The following is a 27924-nucleotide window of genomic DNA, read 5'->3' on the forward strand; positions in this document are numbered from 1 at the left end:
ATAGAAAAAAAAAATTCAGGCGTAAAAAGGTCAAAAACCTCCAGGAGAGCAATTGAGGAGGATCCCTCTCCAGGATAGACAGAAGAATAGATGTCATGTGACTATAGGAATCATTAGAGTTAAAACACATTTAATGAGCATGACAGAGTGGATGAATAGTTGGCAGTAGGCATGGACCACGATCCAGACCTCCATGATAGTAGAGAGGAGGAGTGGGCGGGGCATCAGCAGCGCCATGGCATCAGACCCAGCCAGGTCCAATGGACCCTATGAGACGTGAAGACACAAGGACTCCGGGGAGGAAGCAGAGTTAGTAATGTGCTATGGAGAGATGAAAAGGCATCCATAAGGAGAGAGAAGAGGAGAGAGGTGCAGCCTATAAGCCTATAGCAGCATATCAAGGGGCTGGACCAGGTGAACCTGATGCAGCCCTAACTATAAGCTCTGTCAAAGAGGAAAGTCTTAAGTCTAATCTTAAACGAGGTGACTGTCTGCCTCCCGGACTGAAGGTGGAAGCTGGTTCCATAAAAGAGGAGCTTGATAACTGAAGGCTCTGGCTCCCATGCTACTTTTTCTTTTAATGCCCTCAGATAAACGGCGAGGCTTTCGATGATGATCTGAAGGCCCGAGCCGTGTGGATGATGTCTGCGAAGATGATGAGAGATTCTTCTGCAATCTTTGGCCCAATCCTCTCTCCGGCAGCACAGAGGAGGAAGAGGTGGAGGAGGAGGGAGTGATGAAGTTAGGATGAAGGAAGGTAGGTTCTTTGACCCATCTCATAAAGCCCTATTGTACAGATATGAAGGAGAGATGACCTCTCTCATCACGCCCATCGGCGCTTGTGCGTTTGTGTGCGTGTGTGAGTGTGAGTGTGCGCGAGTGTGTGTGAGTGTGAGTGTGTGTGTGCGTGTCTGAGCAGTAGGGGGCTTCACAGATGTGTTTGAGGCTCTGGCAACAGCTCCACCTGCTGTTTAAAGAAGAACTGCTCGGTACACCAGTGGCGGCAAACACTGAATCAACTCTGTACTTTCCAACAGTATTGTTTTGGTGTTACTATACCCCCACTCTACATTTCTGCACTTTAAACCTCCACTGCATTTACTTTAAAGCGTTGGTCACTTTGCAGATTCAGATGAATAATACAACATAGTAATAGTACACGGCAGTATGACGTAAATCAAAGGAGTTCCACCGTTACCAGCTGCAACGATAAAGTGATACGTTTATTAAAAGTGCAACATATACAGGATTCAGAGCGCTGCTTTAGCAGGAAGTACTATTGTCTATGTAGAGATGTACTGAAGGTTAACACCGTTAGCTCGCTCAGCACCGTTAGCGTCCAGAGTGGCTTCATCCTGCTGAAAGGCAATCAAGTTGCTCCCAATTTCACCTCTTTAACACACCGATGGCCAACATCGCTCTGAAATGGGCCGTTCTGCATTTGGAACTTTTTTTTAATTTTTTACTTCAGACAATTTGTAATGTTTAACTTTAACTGAAGCAATAGGATCTGAATACTTCCCAAACATGGACAAGACATTTCAGTGGAGCTTCCTGACCGCAGCCAACATATCCACTACATGCTGGCCTCACTTCGCATTCCTTCTCACGACAAACACTGGGGCACCGTGGATTTTAAGTGTGTTTGAGTGAGTGAGTGAGAGAGAGAGAGAGAGCTGGATAGCTGAACTGCATGAGCATCAGCCAAAAGCGAAACAATGAGTCCCCTGTTCGATCCCTCCCCTACCTGCCCCCCATGGTTTGTCCCAACGTGATCTGCTGCAACCCAAAGAGCAGAACAACAGATGAACCAGCGAGGGAGGAGTAAAAGACAACAACCAGGCTGCAGTTCAGACACTCGTTTAATGAGTTTTGACCCCCCCCCGCCCCACACACACACACACACACCCTCCCACCACCGACAATAGAGGACTTGACATTAAGCGCAGGCAAATGAAGGTAGGGGCGGTGTTTATTGCACAGGTTTCATCATAAAGAAACTACACACACTACATTGGTTTGCTGTGACAATCACATTTTCTTCATGGCTATTTGGCAGAATTTAGATGAAAATGGGGAAACATAATCCATCAGTATTGTTGATAGTTATCACAGTGAGAGACACAGATTGTGACTGTGTTCATGAACATGTGTTTCTGATTGGATCACAGAAATGTATAAAAAATAAACAGATGGGGGGGGGGGTATTTATCAGGAAAAGGCACTTTTGAAAAGACCTTCACAGTGAATGAAGCAGCGAACCCTCATCAGAGGTTAAATATCAGATCAATGAGTTTCCCATCAACGATGTCGCAATACTGAAGTCGGGAACATATTAAAACCTACTTAACGTAAGAAGACAATAAAAGCATGAAGTTTTATTATTATTATTATTATTATTATAAAATGTATCATACTTTGCAATAAAACTACACTGCTGGTAATACGACTAAATTAGAATCTACGCTGTATAAAAATAATCGGTGTATCATAAACGTAAAACCGCTCCATATAACGTCGTAGCTACGGAAGTCAATCTATGGGAGTGTAAACTGCAGTCTGGCTCCTCTGGGTGTGAAACCGTGTGTTCGGCACGAGAAGAAGCAGAAAGCGACTCCAGCGAGTCGCTCGCCGTCAACATGGGTCGAACATCTGCGACGGCGACGAGGAACGATGCTCTTCACCGACGGAGGAGACTGTGTTACTCAGGGGGTTTGCCAGAAAGCGAGCCAGATAACTTGGAGAAAAAAGAACGGACGCTTTTAAAAAGGAAATCACGTTGGTGAGCCGAGTCTCACACTTAGAAACTCTCTCTCACTCTCTTTCTCTCTCTCTCTCTCACTCTCTTTCTCTCTCTCTCTCTCTCTCTCTGCGATCGCTCAGTCCGTCTTCCAGGCCACGTTCAGGACCTTCACCACCTCCTCGTAGATGATGAACACGATGGCCACGTCCAGACACACGCGGCACAGCCGAGGAACCGTCCCTTTGTAGAAACTGCAGGCGGAGAGAGAGAGGGACGAGAGAGAGGATAAAACACAATACAGTTTCTGATTAATAGCGTTGAGCTGAAGCCAGAAGGCGTTTCCCATGACAACGCCGTGTAAGAGGTCGTACTCACGCCGCCACGCCTTCATGTCTCAGGATCTTTGAAGCACAGTCCATTGTGCTTTTATATTTATGCGCCTCCAGACCCTTTGGGAATTGAAAAGAAAGATATTGTTGTTTCTAACAACACCAGCATAACATACACACACAACAACAACAACAACAAAACAGTGTTTTGTCACAGTGACCGTGGTAGGCGATACCTGCATCCTTGTCTTGATGACGTCTAGCGGGGTGTTCCCAAAGACGCTGGCGGCACCGGCCACGGCTCCGAAGGCTCCGGTCAACAGGGGATTCATGGCTTTGTTGGGGTCGTCGCCTGAAGGACATCAGAGGAGTCAGGAACCGTGAACGGCGGCCAGCGGGACAGAGCGTCCAGCTGGTAGAACCCGTACGGACTCATATTAATCTTCACAGTGGACTGGGTCTCAGGTACACACAGTAAACAAATATGTATACTATGCCAGTCGGATGACTTCGCATGACTTCCACAAAAGGGTTCATCGGAGACCGGATGATATTTTAACTGCTATAAATATTATTCATGTCATTATTTAATAGGCTTGTTTACATGTTGTTTCTTGTTTCTTGAATATTGATTCTGTTTGTATTTACACTTGATAGGAACTATGTTTACATCCCATATAGTATTTTTAATGTATAATTGTAATGCGACTTTTGGTGCTGCATGATGCTACGGGGGGGGCGGGGGGGTGCAGGTGACTTTTTCTTTGCTCCGCCCCGATGTGCGCGCACACGCCGGCATCGGAGCTCTGCGGCGCGCGAGAGGGAGAGCCGAGAAGTGTTAACGCGACACTTAGAGACAGAGTGACATGCTGTTAGTGAGATACGATCAATAACAGACGGCTGTTTAGTTTAATAAAAGAACAAAGACGTGCTCTTTAAGAAAAGGGACCTGACATTACTTCTGCTGTAATCTGGCGCGATAGAGAAAATTACAGGGTGGCGGGCAGAGATTTTTTTTTCTCAACTCAAAATTGTCTGGGAGCCATATGCCGTCACCAGAAGAGCCATAGGTTCTCGACTCCTGATCTATGAAAAGGTTCCAGCCAGAGCCCGCTATGAAAGGTCCGGCAAAGAATCTTTCTGTGGCGTAAAGGTTCCACGCAGAACCCTCTAGAGATTCTACAAAAAACCCTTGGATGGAAAACGGACCTGTACTCGTAGAACGCTTTTTTAGTCTTCAGACTTCTTAAAGCACTTTAACACGACATGCATCATACACCCATTCACACACTGATGGGAGGAGCTAAGGACCCACTTGACCACCAGCAGTAACTAACATTCACTCACTCATAAGAGCGCTAACAAGAACCTACCCAGAGGGTTCTACACATGGGATTCTATGAAGAACCCTTCTATACTACAGGGTTTCATTGAAAACCAATCCTGTTTTTTTATACCAGGAACCCTTTTACTGTAATATGCCAAAGGGTTTCATCTAGGATCTTAAAGGGACGGTTCTGATGCGGTGCAGCTCAACCCACAACAATCATAGTTTTGGGGGTTCTAGGACCCTTGAAAACAACTGTCTCCCTTCAATAAACCCTCTCTTGACTAAATGGTTCTTCAGAAGCAAATGGTTCTTGGTGGAACCTCAGCCCTCCAGGAAGAGACCCGTATGGAGCCCTACAGTAGCGACCTCAAACATACATCACAACCACTTTTCCTATAGCATATATATATATATATATATATATATTTATATATATACAAATATACATGGTATAGTGTTCAAATATCCCTTTTCACTGGTAGACAGACACTGACCTTTGTACCAGTTCTTGAGAGAAGTCATCACATAGAACCGAATAGCTTGGTTGGAGCCTTGTTTGAGGACCGTGGCAGTGAGACCCTGATATGTCCCTCTGATTCCTGGGGAGACACCAGAAGAGATATAAGTAAATACACTACATCAGGTCGGGGTGCAATACCCTGTCTGACCAGTTGATGGCAGGTAAATGACGTGCCCTGCAGTCTTTACCGTGTGCCTTGATGATCTCTCGGACTCCGTGGTTGAAGCCCTTGTATTTGGGGTTGGCTGAAGACTGGTCATGAATAAATTTAACCTTGGGTGATACAATTAAAATTAAAATTAAAACAGGAAATATTGTTTGGCAAAGAAGAATATTGAAAGATGCACAAATGCTTTCAAACCAAAATCGTTTTCAAACTAAACAGAGACACAGTGTGCAGGGGACGACTTCTCTGAGAATATAATAAGTTGAGGACAGTTTTTTCATATCAAAATGTCTCAGAGTTCATGAACGTCCTGCGATTAGTTCCAGTCCTTGAAAAGCAGCAGGATGCTAATGTTGTGGAGCAGACTTATCTCCGATAGGCCGACTAGACAAAACCATTGCGAATTCACACAATACTTGGAACAGAAGTTTAGGGCACAGTTCGCTGGTGGTGACATAAAAAGGGAATCAAACCATAAAATCTTAAATCTGACCACAGATCAGTTGGTAACATACCTTGACGGTTTCCATGGGGCAGACCACCAGCACGGCCTCCAGGATGCCGGCGCCGAGCCCACACAGCAGGCCTCTGGTGCTGTCCAGGCGGCCGGACTCGTCCCTGACGTGGTTGCTGAGGAACTCAAACACCCCGAACCTGAGGAACGGAGATTAAAAAAAGATGTTATTGTAGATTCTGGTATTATTTAAAAGTGGATGACCTTAAACCAGACTCTTTATCAGTCAGCTTTGAAAATAAATCAGTGAAATCCTCCTGGTGCCCCCTCATCTGTCTGCATTTGGGGACTAAGGACTAAATAAACTAGGTTTGTAATATTTATATACGTGTCATGTTTTTAAGATACACTGAGCACCTGTCTCCTCTTCTCTCTCGAATTTTCATCTCTCCATCACACATTATTAACTCTACCTCCTCCTCAGAGCCCTTGTGGCTCCACGTCTCATAGGGTCCATTGGACCTGGCCGGGTCTGATGCCTCCTGCCTGGTGGGCCGGCCTCCTGTCATGGCCGTGCTGATAATGACCAGCCGACCAGCAGCACAGCCCTGAGCCCAGGGGCATCGGGGCTGCCGCTCAATCGCGTGACATCGAGTTCCTTTTGTGGACGAGCCTTTTGCTCTCGCTGTGTCCTCGCTCCACTTCACGAAGGCCGACGTATTACCCACGCTGCAGTCCGCTTCAGCCGAATCACCCCGCATCGTATTTCAGCTCATGTAAAGAAACATCACGTGGAAGGCTACAAGTATACACGAATGGAACAACAACACACAGGTGTAAATATTGCAGTCTAATACGAGGAGATCATCCATCGTAAAACGAGGATTTCTAGGCCGCTGAAAGTGCAGAGTGTGCATGCAGAGGGTGCAGAGGGTGCAGCCTCGCGGCTTTTACCTATCTAATTATCCTTGCTTCCTGTGTCCTCATTAAGGATGCGCCAATAAACCCTAAAGTGTCTCAGCAACTACCGTGTGACCAGCAACAGCTGCCATGGACGGCCAGCCCAAAGAGAGAGAGGGGGATAGAGAGGGAGAGAGAGAGAGAGAGAAAGAGGGACAGAGGGACAGAGAGAGAGAGAGAGAGAGAGGAGAGAGAGAGAGGGAGGGGAGGGAGAGAGGGGTGGGGAGAGAGAGAGGGGAGGAGAGAGAGAGAGGAGGGGTGGGGGAGAGAGAGGGGAGGAGAGAGAGAGAGGGAGGAGAGGGAGAGAGAGAGGAAGGGGGTGGGGGGAGAGAGAGAGAGGGACAGAGAGAGAGAGAGAGAGAGAGAGAGGGAGGGAGGGAGAGAGAGAGGAAGGGGGTGGGGGGAGAGAGAGAGAGATAGGGTGTGGTTTACGTATCTCTTCAATCAGGAAATGTTGTGCCAGTGATTCCTTTTACAAGAAAGGTTATTTATAGATGAAATTGAATTGCGCTGAAGGGACGACGCTGCCCGGTACATTGAGGAAAACAACAGGAGGACGGGGGAGGACAGACACTTGGGTCTTGATGAATGCTTTGTTTTCCTCCCGGTCTCTTTGTCGGTCTGAATCTACCCGCAAACCTCACGTCTCTAAAAGGGATCCATCTCTTCCGTTTGGCTGGCGTGATTTATTTTTGTATATATCTTTTTATAATCAACCATCGTATCATTTCCCCCTCCGCTCGTTAACCTCGTCTGTTCCTCGGCCTCGCTCGAGTTTAGTTTTTGAAATTCTCCACGCAATGAACCGGCTCCCGCCGAACAAACACATGACAGTACATCCTTCTCGTTCTCTCTTGATGCGCCACCCACCAACAAAACGGCTTTTTATGAGCTTTGGAGAGTATATTCAAAGAAAGAAAAGTGTTCCTCCCTGCAGCCTTTCTCAGACTGCTCTTATCTAACCTTGTGAAACAAAGGGCTACTCGCTCACAGCCGCTGGAGAGGAAAGTGCCGCTGTCGGGCTCCGGTGCCAGAGCTCCCTCTCCCAATCCCATTTAACAAGTGGACTGAACTCCTCCGCCAGGATGAGACATGTTTTGGCCGACAGCCACAAGGCGGAGGAGATGAGTCACTCCCAATCTTTATGAGTGGGGTCTTTCGACAAGGTCAGTCTTCTGATTGGCTCGATGAGGAGAGGAAAGAGTCGGCCGGACACGTGAAAAGACGAGAAGGGGAAAGGAGGCAGGGCCGACACGAGAGAGGGATGTAGATGGAGGTGGAGGGTCAAGCCGACAGACACAAGGTCAAAACCTCGCTCGTCTGTCCCTCTCGTGTCTCCCTGACGACCCTCCAGCCGGCAAGATGGTGCACAGGCAATCAGCTAATGGGATGGTGGAGGCAGAGGAGTGATGGGGAGGCGGGGAGGAAGAGGAAGAAGAGAAAGGATCGAACAAACGACTGGGAGTGGAAAATATTCTCTGTAAATCAAATCAAGCAGGTTCAATGTGGATGCTCAGTCGCCTTTTCTTACACACAATGTAGGACGACAGAGGAAGACATCCTCAGAGAGAAAAGAAAAAAAACGGTCAGACTCCCGTGGGAAAAATCTCATATGTAAACACACACACACACACACACACACACACACACATACACATACATTGACAGACTTCCTCTCTGTACTCCGCCTGGGTTTGAGTGGCAACTTTGCGCCACCTGGCTGGGCCTGTCTCTCTATCGAACAGACAGGCGGTGCCCTCCGGCGTGACACACACACACACACAGACACACACACACAGACAGACAGAAAAAAAGGAGCGACTAAAAGAAACGGCGAACAAAAAATTGTGACAGCGTCCATTTTTCTTTGTGCAGGCTGGCGTGCACGAGTTTGTGCACGAGTTTCCACACCAGCGCCGCCGTAGCGCACATTTTGTCTGGAGATAAATGTCACCGCTGTGAAAGAATAATGTAATTATACCGAAGGCTACTGTGGCATTTATGCCTTGAATTGTGGGTAATGGACTGGAATAATTGGAACGTGTGAGTTAGTGGATCCAGGTAAGATCACAACGGCTCAGACACAAGTGCTCATATTATTCCAGACTTTACTGCACACATATACACTCCACCTTTTGGGTTTATTGGAATATAAATACGGAGCGCCTTGGTAGCAAAGTGGTTACCATATAACCATATATAACCATATATAACCATAACATTCTCTCCAATTCTACAATGGCCTCTCCAAAAAAAATGACCACAGAAAAGTTGTTAACAAAAAACTACCCATAAGCTATTACTTATACAAACAATTCGTCTCCTTTTTCATCTGGACATAGGTAGAGTTTCTAAGTCATAAATTGAAACATTTTCGCTGAAGAATGTCTGACTCGGCGTTCGGTTGTTAGAAGTGACACGAGGGGGCGGAGCTTACGACTCACCTGACTGCAGATTTGGGTATGGATCCATACAGCAGTGAGCTGAGTCCTCTGTACAGGCCTTTAACACCGTGACCCTGAACCGTCTGTTTCACGCAGTCACCTGAAGAACACACACACATTATAGAATGTAAAAAATGACATTCAATGAATTTACTGTTTAAATCTGGACAATTTCTCTGGTAGAAATCAATGCAGTGTTAATCGCTGTGGTTCATCAAGAACTTGCATCTAGAGTCTTCAGTCCAGGTTCTGCCATCCAGCCAAACGCACAACGGAGCCGAGAAAGCAACAGCTGTCTTGAGATCTCATTAGCACAGAGTACGATCCTCAGAGCTGCAGCCAACATTACCCTCACACATTCTGGTTGAGTGTGTGAGTGTGAGTGCGTGTGTGTGTGTGTGTGTGCGTGCGTGTGTGCATTGCTCTGTTCTAAAACATATAAACAAGAACAGTGACAGCCTGCCAGAATCCCTTATGTAACTCGGGATGATGGGTAATTTGATAATGAGCCCCTGAGAGAGGCACAGAGGCAGATGAAGAACAGAATATACGTTAGGAAGGTAGGTAGCAAGGTAGGTAGGTAGGAAGGAAGGAAGGTATGGGTATAGGTAGGTAAGTGGGTAGTTAGGGAGGAAGGAAGGTAGAAATGTAGGGAGTTGGTAGGAAGAAAGGTAGGTAGGTGTGTATGTAGGGAGCAAGGAAGGAAGGTAGAAAGGTAGGTAGGTAGGTAATGTAGGTGGGTAGATATGGAGAAAGAAATGATGGAAGGCAGAAAGGTAGAAAGGGAAGGAGGTAGGGAGGAAGGAAGGTAGGGAGTTGGTAGGAATAGAGGTAGGTAGGTAGGTAGGTGGGTAGTTAGGGAGGAAAAAAGGTAGAAATGTAGAGAGTTGGTAGGAAGAAAGGTAGGTAGGTGTGTATGATGGGAGCAAGGAAGGGAGGGGTAGGTAGGGACTGTAGGTGGGTAGATAGGGAGAAAGAAATGAAGAAGGGTAGAAAGGGAGGGAGGTAGTTGCTTGTTTTCAGTGCCAAGTGTTTCCCAACGATGTTAAACTGCTCCTTTAATGTCTGTTGCTTTCTTGAGATTTCATTGTGTTTATATATTTGTGTTTTTAATGCTTTACAGCTGCAAAGAAAATAAACTGATACAGTTTAAACAATGTATGTAATGAATCTGATAAATAACTCCCACGTGCAGCCGCTCGTTCACATCCCGCTCACCTATTCCTCTGTATCTGGGCGGGTTGGCCCTCTCATCCAGCTGTAACTGGGTCTTGACGTACTCTGTGGGGAAGGTGATGCAGATCTCTATGCCACCTGCGATGCCGCCTAGGAAAACAGAAACAATCAGGGCAGATGTTAATTGATAGAGAAGGAAACAGGTGTAAATGAACGCTGAGCTCATAAAGAAAGAAGGGAGCTCAGTTGACTCATCGCCTAAACTTAGCACGCCAAGTCTTTCCCCAGCCTGAGCCAGTGCCCTGTCGCCCTCATGAATTAGCACGGAGGTGCCATTGCGTCATGGATCATTACAGGGACTCCACAAATCCCCCCCCCCCCCCCCTCCATAAATATATATACAGGACTGTCTCAGAAAATTAGAATATTGTGATAAAGTTCTTTATTTTCTGTAATGCAATTAAAAAAACAAAAATGTCATGCATTCTGGATTCATTACAAATCAACTGAAATATTGCAAGCCTTTTATTCTTTTAATATTTAATAATTTTTTAATTGCATTACAGAAAATAAAGAACTTTATCACAATATTCTAATTTTCTGAGACAGTCCTGTATATATAATTTTATTTTTTAAAGGAGCGTCGCAGCCAAAGGGAGGAAGAGTATCCGAGCGGAGATAAATCAATCCAGGCTAAACTACACGGGCGCCTGTTTGAGAGAGGAGCCAGGCGTCGTGTGAGAAGACGTCAGCGCTCTCCAAACATCCCTTTAAAGCAGCTTGTTTGTGCGGAGGAGAAGAACATGTCTGCAGGAACCAGAGAGGAAGAAGGGAACGGGCGAAGGAGCGATCGACCGCTGGAGAGTTCAGGCACGAGACGCGGTCGATGGGACAAATAGATGAGGACAAGTGTCCAAGAGAAACGCCGAAGCACAGAGAGAAGGAGGGAGGGGGAGAGAGAGGGAGGGGGAGAGAGAGAGAGAGAGAGAGAGGGGGGGGGGGAGGGAGGATGGAAACAGGGCTGACATTAATTAAATTATCCGCTCAGCCTGTAGGGAGGGGCTCCATTACCCAGACCAAGACCCTCCATTAACTAAATGACACTGACACACACACACACACAATCACACACACACACACACAATCACTCACACGCACACACAATAACACACACACAATCACACGCACACTAACACACACACAATAACACACACGCACACGCACACAATAACACACACACACAATAGATTCATGATCTGAAATAATTCCTCCTGTTGATTATAAGGAAATTATTATTACTAATATTAATATAATGTGTATTTGTGGAGAAAGTAATTCAACACGAGGACTCAACAAACCAATGAAGCCAGAAACTATTTATGGGAAGTCCAAACAGGAAGTGGTCACGATTCTTCTTTCTGCTTTGGGAAATCACCGGTTGTGTGACCACATGTTTGCTTTATGCTTTTTTGCATTTTTATACCAAGATTGTAAAACGAGAAGTCCAGAGAATAGAATATTTATGGGCATAAAAGCATCCTTCAAATTATTCACAGCATAACATTTGTTTTAAAGACAATCCAGTCTACGTGCTTCTTTTCTTTCAACACTTCTTTTTTTAGACAAATATGTCTCTGTGCTGGTGTATTTCATTTGTAATTATTTTACTTTCTCAATGTCTTCGGGCTCCGCCTGCTTCCCCTTAACACACGAACATTTAGCTCTGCAGTTTACGTTTTGCACTCCTCACCTGCCGCCAACACGACATGTTATCACCGTGGCGCGCCGAAGCAGAGCCTCACCATTAAGATAAAAGCATATATTTAACCAGGGACATGCGTTTTTAGGACTGTAAGTAGATACATAACCATCGGGAATTATAAGCGTCCTTGATTCGGCGACATCGTCTCGCAGCCTGATGAAAAAAGGCCTCAGACTCATCTGCTTCTCTTCATCTGCGCCTCTACTCCTGAGAGGGGTCTCTGATTCAATACGGGAAATCAATCAGGGTAAAAGGCTGCACAATTATCTCATACAGTCATTTAGCGTCATTTATCTCCACTTTATGGTACTGTGGCAAAATTATAAATATGATGTAGATCAATGGCACATTAGCAGTGACACCGACATGTGTCACGGCATGAGATTTTTTTTTAAAATACCTGAGAAAGTATATTTTCTGAAAATTATAGTTGGTTTTATTTTGGTCAATACCCAAACATTACACATACATTTTTTTAAATGTTGTATTCAGTGTGATAAAAGGGATTTTGTTTTGATTACACATGATTTTGAGTATTTCAGTGTTGGCATAATGCTGTGTTTATTAGTGGCACAATAATAAACCAGCGTATCATTGATTAGCTGGATTCGGCCCAATTCTTAAAACTGTGACAAAAGCTGAGTCATGGGATGACAAGCCGTAAGTCAACGTTGGCTGAGTCACATGAGCGTCACGCCACTCCGCCCCTGTGGTGCTGATCCGGGATCAGTAGGTCAGAGTCATCTCGCCCAAAGAAGAAAACAATAAACCTCATTCATCCGTTTAAAGCCGAAGACGGCGGCCTGAACGCGGAGGGAAACAAACGACAGTCACTCGGCAACTCGCATGCGCACACCGATCAATCGTCATCAGGAGGAGAAGCGTTTCCTGTGTCGACTCGTCCACGACCAAAAACACACATCGTTCACACTCGCCATCTTACAGGTGACACAACCTAAATGACTCCTGTGCACGACGTGCGCCAAGCGAGTCAAACAGCCATTAATCTTTGTCTCCGTGAGCTCGCTCCACTCTCCTCTCGTTCTTCATTTTCCTCTCAGCATCCCCCTCCTCCTCCCCCTCCTCCTCCTCCTCGTCCCCCAGCAGCAGCACTTCTCCACGCCGTGTCATAAAATCAATGCATCCACATAGATGCTTGACACTTGCTATTACACAGGAAAGAAATGGAAACGGCGTCGGGGGCGATAGTCACAGCCCGGAAGGCGGAAAGAAAATCTTAAACTTAAACTTCCACAAGCTGAGTTTAACAAATCAGACATCGACGGCATGACACGCCGGGGATGGTTTGAAAATGTATAACTCTGTTGGGACAATCGATCAACACGTGTGGACGTGTCGTTCCGTCACTCCAGAGGCTTTAATGTGCTCCAACAAGTCACCGGGGATTTATTCAAGCACGTCTGGATGTCTAGAACTCAGACATTTAGTCTAGAACTCAGACATCTAGTCCAGAACTCAGACATCTAGTCTAGAAATCAGACATCTAGTCTAGAACTCAGACATCTAGTCCAGAACTCAGACATCTAGTCTAGAAATCAGACATCTAGTCTAGAACTCAGACATCTAGTCTAGAACTCAGACATCCAGTCTAGAACTCAGACATCTAGTCCAGAACTCAGACATCTAGTCCAGAACTCAGACATCTAGTCCAGAACTCAGACATCCAGTCTAGAACTCAGACATCCAGTCTAGAACTCAGACATCGAGTCTAGAACTCAGACATCTAGTCCAGAACTCAGACATCCAGTCTAGAACTCAGACATCTAGTCTAGAACTCAGACATCTAGTCCAGAACTCAGACATCCAGTCTAGAACTCAGACATCTTGTCTAGAACTCAGACATCCAGTCTAGAACTCAGACATCTAGTCTAGAATTCAGACATCCAGTCCAGAACTCAGACATCTTTCTATTAAAGGATTACGAGAGATGGCGCCACGGACGGCTGCCTCGGTGTGTTGGTGCGCGATGTTTTGTCTTGTTTTGTTAGTAAACTCAGTATTTTTCTTAAAAACCGGGAGCTCTTTCACCAGAGAAATGCTCATGAACATCAGGGTCATAACCCCTGAGAACTTATTACCGACTTTTATCGCCTCATCTGCCGAAATTTTGGACATTCTGGTCAAATGTGCCCTCACCTTTGTACATACAGTGAAGCGACGGAGGAGAGGTAAACGTGCTGGCGCGCTGGTGCGTCTCCGCCGGCGGGGACTTCGCACACCGCTGCCAGGAATATTCCTCTCCAACGTGCGTTCACTGGGTAACAAGCTGGACGAACTCCAGCTACTAGTTGGTAAGAACAGAGACTTCTCCTTATCTTCCATACTGTGCTTCACGGAGGCTGTGTGGTTCGACACCAGACTCTGCGCTGCAGTTGGCTGGCTTTCAACTTTTCAGAGCGGTCCGACACACGGAACTCTCCGGAAAGACGAAAGGTGGAGGAATCTGCTTCTATATTAAGTGTGGCTGGTGCAATGACGTGACAGCGATCCAACAATACTGTTCTCCTGATATGGAATATTTTCTCATCAATTGCAAACCCTTCTACTCCCCCCGCGAGTTCGCTTCATTTATTCTGGTCGGTGTTTACATTCCACCGCAAGCGAACGTGCAAGAGGCACAACGCATGCTCGCCGACCGGATACTATGTGTGGAACAGACTAACCCGGACTCCCTAGTTATTGTCCTCCGCGACTTTAACAAGGGAAATCTCTCCCGCGAACTCCCCAAATACAAACAATTTATTGAATGCCCGACCAGAGAGCAGAACATTCTGGATCACTGCTACACCACAGTAAGCAGAGCCTACCACGCCGTCCCCCGCGCTGCACTGGGACTCTCGGACCACGTTATGGTCCATTTGATTCCTGCATACAGGCAGAAACTTAAACTCTGCAAACCTGTTGTCAGGACTTCAAAGCAGGGACCAGTGAGGCTGTGGAGGATCTTCAGGCGTGCTTGGACTGCACAGACTGGGAGGTGTTCAGGACTGCTTCAGACAGCTTGGACGAGTACACGGAGGCTGTGACTTCTTACATCAGCTTCTGTGAGGACAGCTGTGTTCCATCACGCACCAGGGTGAGTTACAACAATGACAAACCCTGGTTCACAGTGAAACTCAAAAAGCTGAGACTGGAGAAGGAAGCGGCGTTCAGGAGTGGGAATAGAGACGGATATGTAGAGGCAAAATACAGGTTTAGGAAGGAGGTGAGAAATGCTAAACGTGTGTATTCGAAGAAACTTGAACACCAGTTCTCAGCCAACGACTCTGCCTCTGTCTGGAAAGGGCTTCGGCTGATCACCAATTGTAAGCCTAGAGCCCCCCACTCCACTTACGACTCACGCCTGGCCAACAGCTTGAACGACTTCTACTGTCGCTTTGATGGACAATGGAGCAGTCCTGACACCTTCCCCCGTGACACCTCCCTCCAGCCCCAGCCCATCAGCTGCACCGCCCCCGCCACAGCAGAGGCCTGCGCCTCACAACTGCCCGCCTCAGAGCCCCCCCCCCTCCACAGTGACGACTCTCTCCATCCTTGAGAGAGACGTCAACAGACTTTTTAAGAGACAGAACCCCCGCAAAGCAGCCGGGCCAGACTCTGTCTCTCCATCAATCCTGAAGCACTGTGCTGATCAGCTGTCTCCGGTGTTCACAGACATTTTTAACACCTCACTGGAGACATGCCACGTACCAGCCTGTGCACAGTGTGAGGAGGGCTCTGTTGAGGGTGAACACCAGGAAAGCTGCAGGTCCAGATGGCATATCTGGGCGAGTACTGAAGACCTGTGCTAACCAGCTAGCTCCAGTGTTCACCACAATATTCAACCTCTCCCTGGCTGAGTCCGTGGTCCCCGCCTGCTTCAAGAGATCCACTATTGTCCCTGTGCCCAAGAATGCTTCTCCAGCATGTATGAATGACTACCGACCGGTGGCCCTCACCTCGGTGGTCATGAAATGCTTTGAGAGGCTGATAAAGGACTACATCTGCGCCTTCCTCCCTTCCTCCATGGACCCGCTGCAGTTTGCTTATCGCCCAAACAGATCCACGGATGATGCTGTCTCCCAGGTACTGCACACCACACTCTCTCATCTGGACAGCCAGAGGGGGCTATGTGAGACTACTGTTCATTGATTATAGTTCAGCTTTCAACACCATAGTCCCTCCAGACTGGCCGGCAAGCTGATTGAGCTGGGACTGAACACCCCTGTGTGCTTGGATCCTGGACTTCCTGACCGCCAGGCCACAGGTGGTCAGGGTGGGCAGACACACCTCAAATCCTCACCCTGAACACAGGATCCCCCAGGGTTGCGTCCTCAGCCACCTACTGTACTCCCTGTACACACATGACTGTGTGGCCAGGTTCAGCTCCAACACCATCATCAAGTTTGCGGATGACACAGTGGTGGTGGGCCTGATCTCCGACAACGACGAGAAGGCCTACCTGGAGGAAGTTGCTGATCTGTCACTCTGGTGCCAGGACAACAGCCTCATCATGAATGTCACCAAAACTAAGGAGCTGATTGTGGACTTTAGGAAGGTACAACAACAGAGGACGTACTCACCACTGGGGATTAACGGGACTACTGTGGAGAGGGTGAGCGGGTATAAATACCTGGGAGTCCACATCACCGAGGATCTGACATGGTCAACAAACACAGACACTCTGGTGAGAAAGGCAAGGCAGCGCCTCTACCACCTCAGGCAGCTGAGGAAATTTAAAGTTTCCCAGAGGATCCTTCAGTCCTTCTACTCTGGAGCTGTAGAGAGCGTCCTGACAGGAAGCATCACAGCCTGGTTTGGCAACTGCTCCGCTCAGGACAGGAAGGCTCTGCAGAGAGTAGTGCGTTCGGCTGAGCGCACTATTGGAACTACACTCCGCACCCTGCAGGACTTGTACACCAGGAGGTGCAGAACCAGAGCCGCAGGATCATGAAGGATCCTCACCACCCCAACAACAGACTGTTTCAGCTGCTGCGGTCAGGCAGGCGCCTCCGTAGTCACGCTGCAAGAACAGAGAGACTGAGACGGAGTTTCTTTCCTCAGGCCATCAGGATTGTGAACTCCGACCTCACCAGGACCCCCACATAGACCCACACAACTGCCCCTCTTAGGCACACACACACACACACACACACACACTTACTGTAAATATTGTGTTGTTTTTTATTTGTAAATAGTGTGTACTTGTTGCCCTTGCACATTCCTGCTGAGCATTGCCACTTTCATTTCACTGCACACCCTGTGTGTGTATGTGACAAATAAAACATCTTGAATCTTGAATCTTGAAGACCTCCACCATCATCCCCGTCCCCAAAAAAACAAGTCACTGGACTCAACGACTACAGACCCGTCGTCCTGACCTCTGTGGTTATGAAGGCATTTGAGCGTCTGGTGCTGGTTCACCTCAAAGCCATCACTGACCCTCTACTGGACCCCTTGCAGTTTGCCTACAGAGCCAACAGGTCTGTAGACGATGCAGTCAACATGGCCCTTCACTTCATCCTCCAGCACCTGGACTCCTCAGGAACCGACGCCAGGATCCTGTTTGTTGACTTCAGCTCTGCCTTCAACACCATCATCCCGGCTCTGCTTCAGGACAAGCTCTCCCAGCTGAGCGTGCCTGACTCCACCTGCAGGTGGATCACCGACTTCCTGTCTGACATGAGGCAACGCGTGAGGCTGGGGAAGCACGTCTCTGACTCCAGGACTATAATCACCGGTTCCCCTCAGGGCTGCCTTCTTTCCCCTCTACTCTTCTCCCTGTATACCAACAGCTGCACCTCCAGTCACCAGTCCGTCAAGCTCCTTAAGTTTGCGGACGACACCACCCTCATTGGGCTCATCTCTGGGGGGGATGAGTCCGCTTACAGGTGGGAGATTGATCATCTGGTGACCTGGTGTGGGCAAAACAACCTGGAGCTAAATGCTCTGAAGACAGTGGAGATGGTCCTAGACTTCAGAAGGAACCCAGCCCCACCCACCCTGAGGGACTCCCCAGTCGACACTGCAGAGTCCTTCCGCTTCCTGGGCACCATCATCTCCCAGGACCTCAAGTGGGAGCTGAACATCAGCTCCCTCACCAAAAGAGCTCAACAGAGGATGTACTTTCTGCGGCAGCTGAAGAAGTTCAACCTGCCAGACAATAATGGTGCACTTCTACACCTGCATCATTGAGTCCATCCTCTCCTCCTGCATCACCATCTGGTACGCTGCTGCCACTGCCAGTGACAAAGGCAGACTGCAGCGTGTCATCCGCTCTGCCCAGAAGGTGATTGGCTGCAATCTGCCATCTCTACAGGACCTGTTCGCCTCTAGGACCCTGAGGCGGGCAGGTAAGATTGTGGCCGATTCCTCCCACCCGGGTCACATACTCTTCGAGGTCCTTCCCTCTGGCAGGAGGCTGCGGTCCATCAGGACCAAAACCTCACGCCACAAAACCAGCTTCTTCCCGGCTGCCGTTGGCCTCATGAACAAGGCCCGGACCCCCACCTGACTTGGTCACCTATCCCACCCCCACACCTCAAGCCTGTGTTATGCTCACACTACTTTGCACACTGAACATTGCACATGCACGTTTGCACTCCTGCCCTGCTTTTTGTATTTTTAGTAGTACTTATTGTGTTTGTATAGTACTTATTGTGTTTGTATGTTTTTATGTTTTATGTTCATTTTATGTTCACTGTATGCACCTATACACCAGAACAAATTCCAGGTAGGTGAAAACCTACTTGGCAATAAATACAATTCTGATTCTGATCTAGTCTAGAACTCAGACATCTAGTCTAGAACTCAGACATCTAGTCTAGAACTCAGACATCTAGTCCAGAACTCAGACATCTAGTCTAGAACTCAGACATCTAGTCTAGAACTCAGACATCTAGTCTAGAACTCAGACTTCTAGTCTAGAACTCAGACTTCTAGTCTAGAACTCAGACATCTAGTCTAGAACTCAGACATCTAGTCTAGAACTCAGACATCTAGTCTAGAATTCAGACATCTAGTCTAGAACTCAGACATCTAGTCTAGAACTCACATCTAGTCTAGAACAGTGTGCATTTTCTACCTGTGAGGCGAGACTACTGACTACTTGGATCCTGCTAAGTATCTTCTTTAAACTAGTTTTATCTGCTAAAGTTACTGTTGTATTTGTCGTTTAAAGCTGCTAGATTGTTAGTTTGTCCTGTTTTAAGGAGTTGTTTTGGTAGAGAGGTGTGTCCTGTGTTCCGACACCTGAATCTTCACTGATTGGACGAGCGATCATCACCTGGTTTCTATTGAGTGTCATTTGAATACCAAAAGCCAAGGGGCGGTGTCAACGCAGCTGGAGGTAATTGGCACTAACTTGGGCTCATAACCGGATGGGGTTTTTCGCGTCAGCTGTAGCGTCAGCGTGACTCATCGGACGAAGACTCGGAGGACAAAGACATAGGAGTCTTCCGTTGGAGTCAAGACTCGGAGGACAAAGACATAGGAGTCTTCCGTTGGAGTCTTCGGGGGTGGCTGAGTCTTTTCCCCATTTTGTGAATATGTGTGTATTTTCCATACCTGTGCGTATCTCTACTCGTAGTTACTATAGGACTCGTTCATTCATGTACCGGAACCCCTCCTCTGTTATCCTTCCCACCCGTTCTACTCACACCCAGCACCTGGTCACAGGAGGCCTCTGGAACTGTCAGTCAGCCAACCGCAAGGCTGACTTCATCTCTGGCTTTGCTGTGGAGCAGTCGCTTGACTTCCTGGCTCTCACTGAGACCTGGATCACAGCAGACAACACGTCTACCCCGGCTGCTCTCTCCTCTGCCTTCTCCTTCAGCCACACACCCAGACCCTCTGGTCGGGGTGGAGGTGCAGGTTTACTCATCTCACCCACATGGTGTTTTGCTCCCTACCCGCTTCCACTCTTCATCCCACTGACTTTTGAGTTTCATGCTGTGACCGTTACTCATCCGGTTCAACTTCACATTGTTGTTCTCTACCGTCCCCCTGGTTCTTTGGGAGATTTCTTGGAAGAGCTAGACGTCCTCCTATCGAACTTCATGAACACGGCCCCCGCTCATCCTTCTGGGTGACTTCAACATCCAGACAGAGAAGTCATGTGATCTTTTATTCTTACTGTCTTCCTTTAACCTCTCACTCAGTCCCTCCCCTCCCACTCACAAAGCCGGCAACCGCCTTGACTACATTTTCACAAGAAACTGCTCTACCTCTAACCTCACTGTGACTCCTCTCCATGTCTCTGACCACTTCTTCATCTCTTACTCTCTCTCGCTCTCTGGTACTGACAACCCACCCATATCTACAGACTCTGCACCTGTACGCCGCAACATTCGCACCCTCTGTCCCTCCTCTCTTGCCTCCTCTGTCCTATCTGCTCTCCCCTCAACTGACTGCTTCTCACTCATGCAGCCTAACTCTGCCGCAGACACTCTCCTCTCTTCCCTGTCTTCATCTCTTGATTCTCTTTGTCCTTTTAAGACACGACCGGTTCGGAAATCCTCTCCGGCTCCGTGGTTGTCGGACTCGGTGCGCGCCGAGAGAGCCACCCTGCGAGCGGCGGAAAGAAAATGGCGCAAATCGAATCAAGCGGAAGACTTGCTCTTCTATCAATCTCTCCTCTCCTCATTCTCCACCTCTATCTCTGCAGCCAAAAGCTCGTTCTACCTGACCAAAATTCAGTCTTCCTTCTCTAACCCCAAAAAACTCTTCTCTATCTTTTCCAACCTCCTTGATCCCCCCTGTCCCCCTCCTCCTTCCACCCTTTTGCCGAGCCACTTTGTCGACTACTTTACAAACAAGATAGACGACATACGCTCCTCCTTTACTGATCCATCTTCTATCACCTCACGAACACTAACTTCTTCATCCCCCTCTCTTTCCTCTTTCACCCCCCTGTCTCCCAATCAAGTTCTTAGCTTGGTGACCTCCGCCCGACCGACCACCTGCGCCCTTGACCCCGTCCCGTCTCCCATTCTCCAGGCTATTGCTCCTGATCTTCTGTCCTTTCTCACCCATCTTATTAACAGCTCCCTCTCAACTGGCTGTTTCCCCAACTCTCTGAAGGAGGCGAGAGTCAACCCTCTCCTGAAGAAACCCACGCTCGACCCATCTGAAGTCAGCAACTACAGACCGGTCTCTCTTCTTCCTTTTCTCTCCAAAACTCTGGAGCGAGCTATCTTGAGCCAAGTGTCCTCCTATCTCCACAGTAACAAACTTCTTGACCCTCACCAGTCTGGATTCAAGGCCGGCCACTCAACAGAGACTGCCCTCCTTGCTGTCTCTGAGCAGCTTCACACTGCCAGAGCAGCCTCTCTCTCCTCTGTTCTTATCCTTCTCGACCTTTCTGCAGCATTTGACACCGTGAACCACCAGATCCTTATCTCTTCTCTTCAGGACCTGGGGATCTCAGGCACTGCACTCGCTCTTTTCTCTTCCTACCTTAAAGACCGCACCTACCGGGTAACTTGGAGAGGATCTGTGTCTGATCCTTGTCCTCTCACTACTGGGGTTCCTCAAGGCTCCGTCCTGGGTCCCCTCCTCTTCTCTCTGTACACAAATTCTCTCGGCTCTGTCATTCGTTCGCATGGCTTCTCCTACCATAGCTATGCCGATGACACCCAACTGATCTTCTCGTTTCCACCGTCCGAAACACGGGTGGCGGCGCGAATCTCTGCCTGTCTGACTGACATCTCTCAGTGGATGTCTGCTCACCACCTGAAAATCAACCCTGACAAGACCGAGCTACTATTCCTTCCAGGAGAAGGGTCTCCCACCCATGACCTGACTACCACCTTCAACAGCTCAGTGTTGGCCCCGCCCCTGACTGCCAGGAACCTCGGGTGACACTAGACAGTCAACTCTCCCTAACGGCCAACATCACTGCGACAACGCGTTCCTGTAGGTACATGCTGCACAACATCAGGAGAATATGGCCTCTTCTTACTCAGAAGGCGGCGCAGGTTCTGATCCAGGCTCTGGTCATTTCACGCCTCGACTACTGCAACTCCCTCCTGGCTGGTCTACCTGCTAAGGCCATCCGACCTCTGCAGCTCATCCAGAATGCAGCAGCTCGACTGGTCTTCAGCCTCCCGAAGTTCACCCACACCACTCCGCTCCTCCGCCTCTCCACTGGTTACCGGTGGCTGCCCGCATCCGCTTCAAAACACTGGTTCTGGCGCATCGTGCTCTGAACGGATCGGGCCCGCTACATCCGGGATATGGTCACACCGTACACCCGCACGTTCGCTCCGCCGGCAACAGCCAACCGACTTGTGACTCCTGCACCTCGAGCTAATCACTCGAAATCCAGACTGTTTGCTGTCCTGGCTCCTCAGTGGTGGAACGAGCTCCCCACTGACATCAGGACAGCAGAAAGTCTCTACATCTTCCGTCGGAGACTGAAAACACACCTTTTCCGACTATATCTGGATTAAAACACAGATTTGCACTTCAGTGGCTCTTAAATAGCACTTACTTATGGTACTTTTGTAGTTCGACTATGTTGAGGAAATGTTACTTCCTGTATTCTTGTTGTTCTTAGTTTGTACTCTAGGTTGAAATGCACTTATTGTAAGTCGCTTTGGATAAAAGCGTCTGCTAAATGACATGTAATGTAATGTAACTCAGACATCCAGTCCAGAACTCAGACATCCAGTCCAGAACTCAGACAGGGAACAGGGAACATGGGAGGGTTTATTCTTGAAAGACGACTCAGACCCGAGTTCTTGATGGACTTTTGGAGCCGCCTGATCATTCCATCTTCACATCCTTGTGAACACACTTGCAGCTCAGAGCGGCGCAGAGGGAGCCAGATGTGCAGCTGACGGGGAGGAACCGTCTCTGGAACCCTTCTCTGTTTGCTTCGGTGACTCTAATGAGCATCGGACACATCTGGTCCCCTCAGAAGGTTCCCTTCTCTTTGGAAGAGAAGACGATCTGTGAATGAAGCAGCTCACAAACTCATCTGAAGCGCCAGTCCCCTTCAACGTAAACCTTTTTTTTAGAGAATTCAGATTCTCTCAGGGACTCCGTGTTCCACGAAGACAGGAAAAACCCAACAGTCAACAATATGAATATACATGCGCATGCCAGCAAATTAATAATCAGTTCTCCAGCTGAATCTTATTATTCATCCATACGTCCCCTTATTTAGATGATCATCTCTCACTTTAAATTCTCCGGGGTGCGGGGGAAATATGTTATGAAGTCCACGTCTCCAGTTCAAAAGGAGAAAACGTAGCCAGAGGACTGACGCACTTCAAAGGCGAGGTGGCCCGTTACCCGCTCCGCGATAGCCCCGTTTGCCTCGCTGATGCCTGATTACAAGACGGACGGCGATTCGGTTTCCACAGGAGACTTTTTTTTTTAGCTGTCGAAAAAACACTAATGTGAGCAGGGTTTGCTTTGACAGTGTGAACAGCTGCCGGGCTCTTTGCAGTTGAACGCGTTTCCATGTTTTACTTTTAGATAAATTACATCGATTTTGCATGCAATTATGAGCGTTTGAAAAACATTGAGTCTGGTGCGTTCAGAGTCCATCGCTCATCGTCAGACGCAGAGCGAGAACACATTTCAAGGCCTTTTAAAGATTGCTGTTGGAGCCGCCATCTCGAGGTAGACGTCAGATTGTTAATTACTTGAGAATTAATTTCCCCCGCCGTGGTTAAATAACAAAACGTGTTCACCGTGATCGATGCTCTCAAACAAGCTTTGCGTTAATTCCCACATCACTTCTTGGTTAATTAAAACCAGCTGCTGACTGAAAAAGAGGAACAACGAAGGGTTATTTGTCACTGGCGAGATAAAAAGCGTAGACTACATAAGAAGTGGACGCAGTCACAGAGACGTCAGCCATTAGCCTGTGGACGGACGTTTTGAAGCATTGAGTTTGGTATTTTGGTGGTCGCCATTTTGCTTTTTGCACGTCAACATCTTGGTTCATGTTAGTCGTTATCTTGATTTTTGGCCTTCGCCATCGTGGTTTTACTCAGTCGCCATTTTGATTTTTGACGTGTCGACATCTTGGTTTCCAGTCCGTCGCCATCGTGGTTTTTGACCCGTCAACATCTTGTTTTTTGGCCCTCGCCATCGTAGTTTTGGCCCGTCGCGACCTTGTTTTTATGCAGTCAGAACACGAGAGGGTGGAGCTTACTACACAAAACACGTGTATGAATTTTTTAGGCAGAAATGTTACAATTAAGTTGTGTAAAAACACAGAAAACTATAATCAAGAGAGAAGTAGAGTCATTTTCTCATAGACTTCTATACAACCCAACTTGTTTTTGCAACCAGAAGTCGCCTCTGCTGGTCAGTCGAGAGAATTCAAGTTTAAGGCACTTCCGCATTGGCTTCACTTATAGGACCTGGAGGTTTCAGTCCTGTGGTGCAACACTCACAAAAGGCAACGAAGGAATCTGACAGCCATACGGGACCTTTCTGCACTGCTTCCTATTTGTTTGTGCGGCGGCATTACAGGGAACAGGGTGTAAGCGCACCGTTTGACGAGCCCTCTGAGCCGGAGAGGAGACGGGCACTCGGAGAACCTAACCGGCTACCCCGAGCCAGAGGGAGAACGACGGAGCAGGAAAAGTGACGTAAAAAAAACAAGCCTGTCTCAGTGGAAAATACAATCCATGATGAAATAATGATCACAAAATTATTTTTAAAATGGCCTTTTCTCTCTCTCTCTGCTTCCCACGAATGCAAAGCAGACCAGAGACTCAATGTAGACCTCCCTCGCTCTCCCTCCTTCCTTCTGTGTCTTCATCTCCGGCCATCACCAGTGGCTGAGAGAGAGAGACAGTGCGTTTACATGCAATCGAATTATTGGCTTAGTCGGACTGAAATCGAATTATCCGTTTCATGTAAACACCTTAGTCGGACTATGTGCGGTCCGACTTCGGTCCGATTAACACCCCTGGATAGCTCGGTCCGATCCAGTTGATAATTCGACTCTCGCGGCATGTAACTCTGAATTCGATTCGGAACTGGACTTTGCGTCTTTGCGCATGCTCGAGATCCCGCCACCGCCCCCCTCCCTCCCTCCCTCCCATGTCGTGACCCGGAAGTCGAAAGAGACGATAAATTAAATTCTCTGTGTACCTTCGGCGACGGTGTCTTCTCTCCGTTATCAACTCAGCCAATAGCGCCATTTGCATTCGCTGTACTCCTATTAACACCATGGAAGAATAGTAGAGGGATGTAGCTTCGCCTTGCTCTCTGTTCGCCATCTTTCTCGAAATGTTGTTGTTGGTGGTGGTGAAGAGGTCAAGCGGAAATGGCTGTATCACCACGAGTTGTAATGAAAGCAGCGCCGCCTATCGTATCGGATATGACATGCTTTCGGCCAATGATTCGAATTACTCACTGCCATGTATATTGGGATAACAGCTGATCCCCCAAAAGATAGCATAGTCCGACGAAAGCAAGATTCGAATTATACCATCATGTAAACGCACTGAGAGAGAGAGGACTTTAAACCGGCCAATGTCTCTAAAAGCTTTGGAAATGTGGGCGAACGTATGCCCCCCCCCTCCCCCCCTCCTATTCAACCACTCTCTCCGTCTACGCTGGTCCTGTAACCCATTAAGGCCTTGACCTTCTACTTCTTGCTTTGTCTACTCGGAAGCCTTCGGGCGAGTCTACGCGTGGCCCACTCCCTCTTCATAACCATAACAGAGGAACCCTGAAGCAACGTTAGCATGCCGGGAGAACGGCGAGGGGGGTTATGAAATTGCCACAGCAGGGGACGGAAGAGTTCTTACAGTGACGATGCAAAGTTATCGGCTGTGGCCTTTGACGGATCGCTGAGTCATGCTTTGAACATGATAACCACACACACACACACCTCTAACAGTGAGGCCGGGAGGAGTCAGAGGGCGGATGAAATGAAAACTGGTCCGACAGGCTGGAGACGAACTAAACGACACGGGGAGCGACGCGCGGGCCATATCCAGTCAATCAGGCTGCACAGGAATGAGGGTGGGGGGGGGGGGGGGGGAGGTCTCGCCACAGGCTGCATTTCCATTTCTCGCTGGCTGACGGGACGACACCAGTCAGGAGATTTATTTTTTTCTTTCCTTAGCTCCTCCCTCCAGCAAGCATTCACTCAGACTTGTTGTTTACACTATAAACACACTGTATGCTGAGTGGGAGGATGGTCAGAGGGATGCTTATGATGAATTTAAAGCAGGAGTAAATGACACGATATCACGTGAAAACATTAATGACATAAAAGCCGTGTGTGCCTTCAGGGTTAGAAGCAATCACACACTCTCCTGGTGGATGGAGTCTGTCTGTGCTATTCCAAACCGAGTGACTGAATGAATGCAGGGTTGTGTGAGCAGCACCACGTGTACGCTAAGCGCTCTGATCGACCGGGTGAATCACTTTACAGCATCTTGAGAGTAAACTACAGATTTTGTGGTTGTAGATTTTTCACTCTTGGTCAGATAAAGCAAGTAAGACTAAGACGTATATTTTAAGATATTCTATAGCCAAAATTTAAAATAAAATCAGCACAATAACTCCCAAATAATCCTAAACAGCAGGCCCCCAAAACATTTAGTTTTTTCTCCAATCTCCAATCAAAGGGAATTAATTTAGAACGATGAAATATTAAGGCCGCAGCCGGTGCCAGAGAACAAGGCGGAAATCAACAGAGTGCTGCCAAATAGCAGCGTGCAGCCTTAATCCTGGAGCCTCTCTTGAGAGGCTCTTCATCAGCTGGAGCTGCTGCACCCTGATCATCAACCCAGGAGGGGGGAGGGAAAGGGAGGAGGGGGGGGGGAAGCAGAGCAGGAAAGGAAGAGTGGCGTCTGAACCTCAGCAGGGATGAACTCATGAATCACAGGAATGGTGGACAACAATAACTGATGTACAACACTGAACCATTAAGAAAATCAATTGATTTATTAATAACGCCCTATACCAAATCTCTGCAGTTTTTGGCATTCAATCACATTTTAGATGTTTATTATTTCATATCGTTAGAGATATGTTTTACAACATGGTTACCCATTGAAATTGATCAACTGTTGTATGACGTAATTACAGCCGTACAATTAAGCACCGAGACGACAGACTGGATACATCTGTTCCCTTCACATTCATATGTAGAAGATCACGTGATATGATCAACCAGAAAAAGCTATAACATTAAGAAAATATCCCATACACCACCGCGCGCGCATCAATCCACTCTAACGTCATTATGTCAAGTGCATTGAGGATCTTTAGAGTCCCATCGGTGCAGCAGTACAGGGAAGGATCATTACGCGTCCTCTCAAGCCGGGGGGTTGAGGGAGAGTTGGTTTGAACATTTCTAAATACCTCCTTCCACATTCTAATTGTTGAGTTATTGACCTTTTTTAAAATGGTTTTGCACTCTTGCCTTTTTGTTGGTGTTGTTACCATCTTTCGAGTTATTAGTGTTGCAGCGGAAACAAGCTCACACAAAGTAGCCTCACAAATATATTTATACACTTTTTTTTAAACCGGTTTTTCAACTAACTTTTTTGCAAACCAGTAACATATTAGTACAACTTAAAGATAGACTTACCTGCCAGAATCGCCTTCCCGGGGTGAGTTAGTTTCGTTTTCCCCGCCGGCGCCGCCGCCGCCGCCAGACACCGAGGTCTGAAGAACGAGTTGATAAATGAGCCTTTATCCTGCATCATTACCAGGAAATGCTCAAATATAGCCACCAAAATAAATAGATTCTACTCTAATTAGTCGTTTCCTCAAGGAGCTGAAGTGGCTTGAACAATCTTTTGGAGATGGAGAGGAGCCCGCGACTGGTGCGCTCTCCTGGATGACGCAGGTGACCTCAGTTGAGACTCCAGCGGAGTGCTCTCTCTCTCTCTCTCTGCCTGTTGACAGTGGGCGTGGTCTACTGGGACCGTGGAGGAAGCTGGGACGGTCTACATCCAATGGCTGTTATTTGTAACCAACCATAGCAACGCCGTGACACGACCGTAGTGCGTAAGTGCAGCGAAGCGAACCGGAAGTAAGGATGGGGATGG

The 27924-nt window shown here is 47.9% G+C and overlaps 1 protein-coding gene across 1 annotated transcript; it reads right to left on the bottom strand.

Moving 5' to 3' along the window:
- Positions 1–1954: 1954 nt before the first annotated feature.
- On the bottom strand, positions 1955–27732 carry si:dkey-178e17.1 (tricarboxylate transport protein B, mitochondrial). The gene is made up of 9 exons (XM_056419603.1): positions 27462–27732; positions 10165–10272; positions 8947–9046; positions 5604–5742; positions 5111–5195; positions 4897–5001; positions 3309–3424; positions 3119–3192; positions 1955–2994 (listed from the first exon to the last, which is right to left on the bottom strand). The coding sequence occupies exons 1-9, from the start codon at positions 27577–27579 to the stop codon at positions 2880–2882; spliced, it is 960 nt and encodes a 319-aa protein (XP_056275578.1). The 5' UTR covers positions 27580–27732; the 3' UTR covers positions 1955–2879.
- Positions 27733–27924: the final 192 nt, after the last annotated feature.

This window comes from Pseudoliparis swirei, chromosome 7 (genome assembly GCF_029220125.1).
Source record: "Pseudoliparis swirei isolate HS2019 ecotype Mariana Trench chromosome 7, NWPU_hadal_v1, whole genome shotgun sequence".
Classification (NCBI taxonomy): domain Eukaryota; kingdom Metazoa; phylum Chordata; class Actinopteri; order Perciformes; family Liparidae; genus Pseudoliparis; species Pseudoliparis swirei.

What these genes read in the sequence shown, in the direction of transcription:
- si:dkey-178e17.1 (XM_056419603.1), bottom strand. Translation starts at nt 27,579, where the DNA reads ATGATGCAGGATAAAGGCTCATTTATCAACTCGTTCTTCAGACCTCGG. An exon ending in ATACCCAAATCTGCAGTCAG is followed by an intron (nt 5,743 to 8,946) that starts GTGAGTCGTAAG and finishes TCCGTTCCTCAG; the next exon opens with GTTCGGGGTGTTTGAGTTCC. An exon ending in AGACATGAAGGCGTGGCGGC is followed by an intron (nt 2,995 to 3,118) that starts GTGAGTACGACC and finishes CTCCGCCTGCAG; the next exon opens with TTTCTACAAAGGGACGGTTC.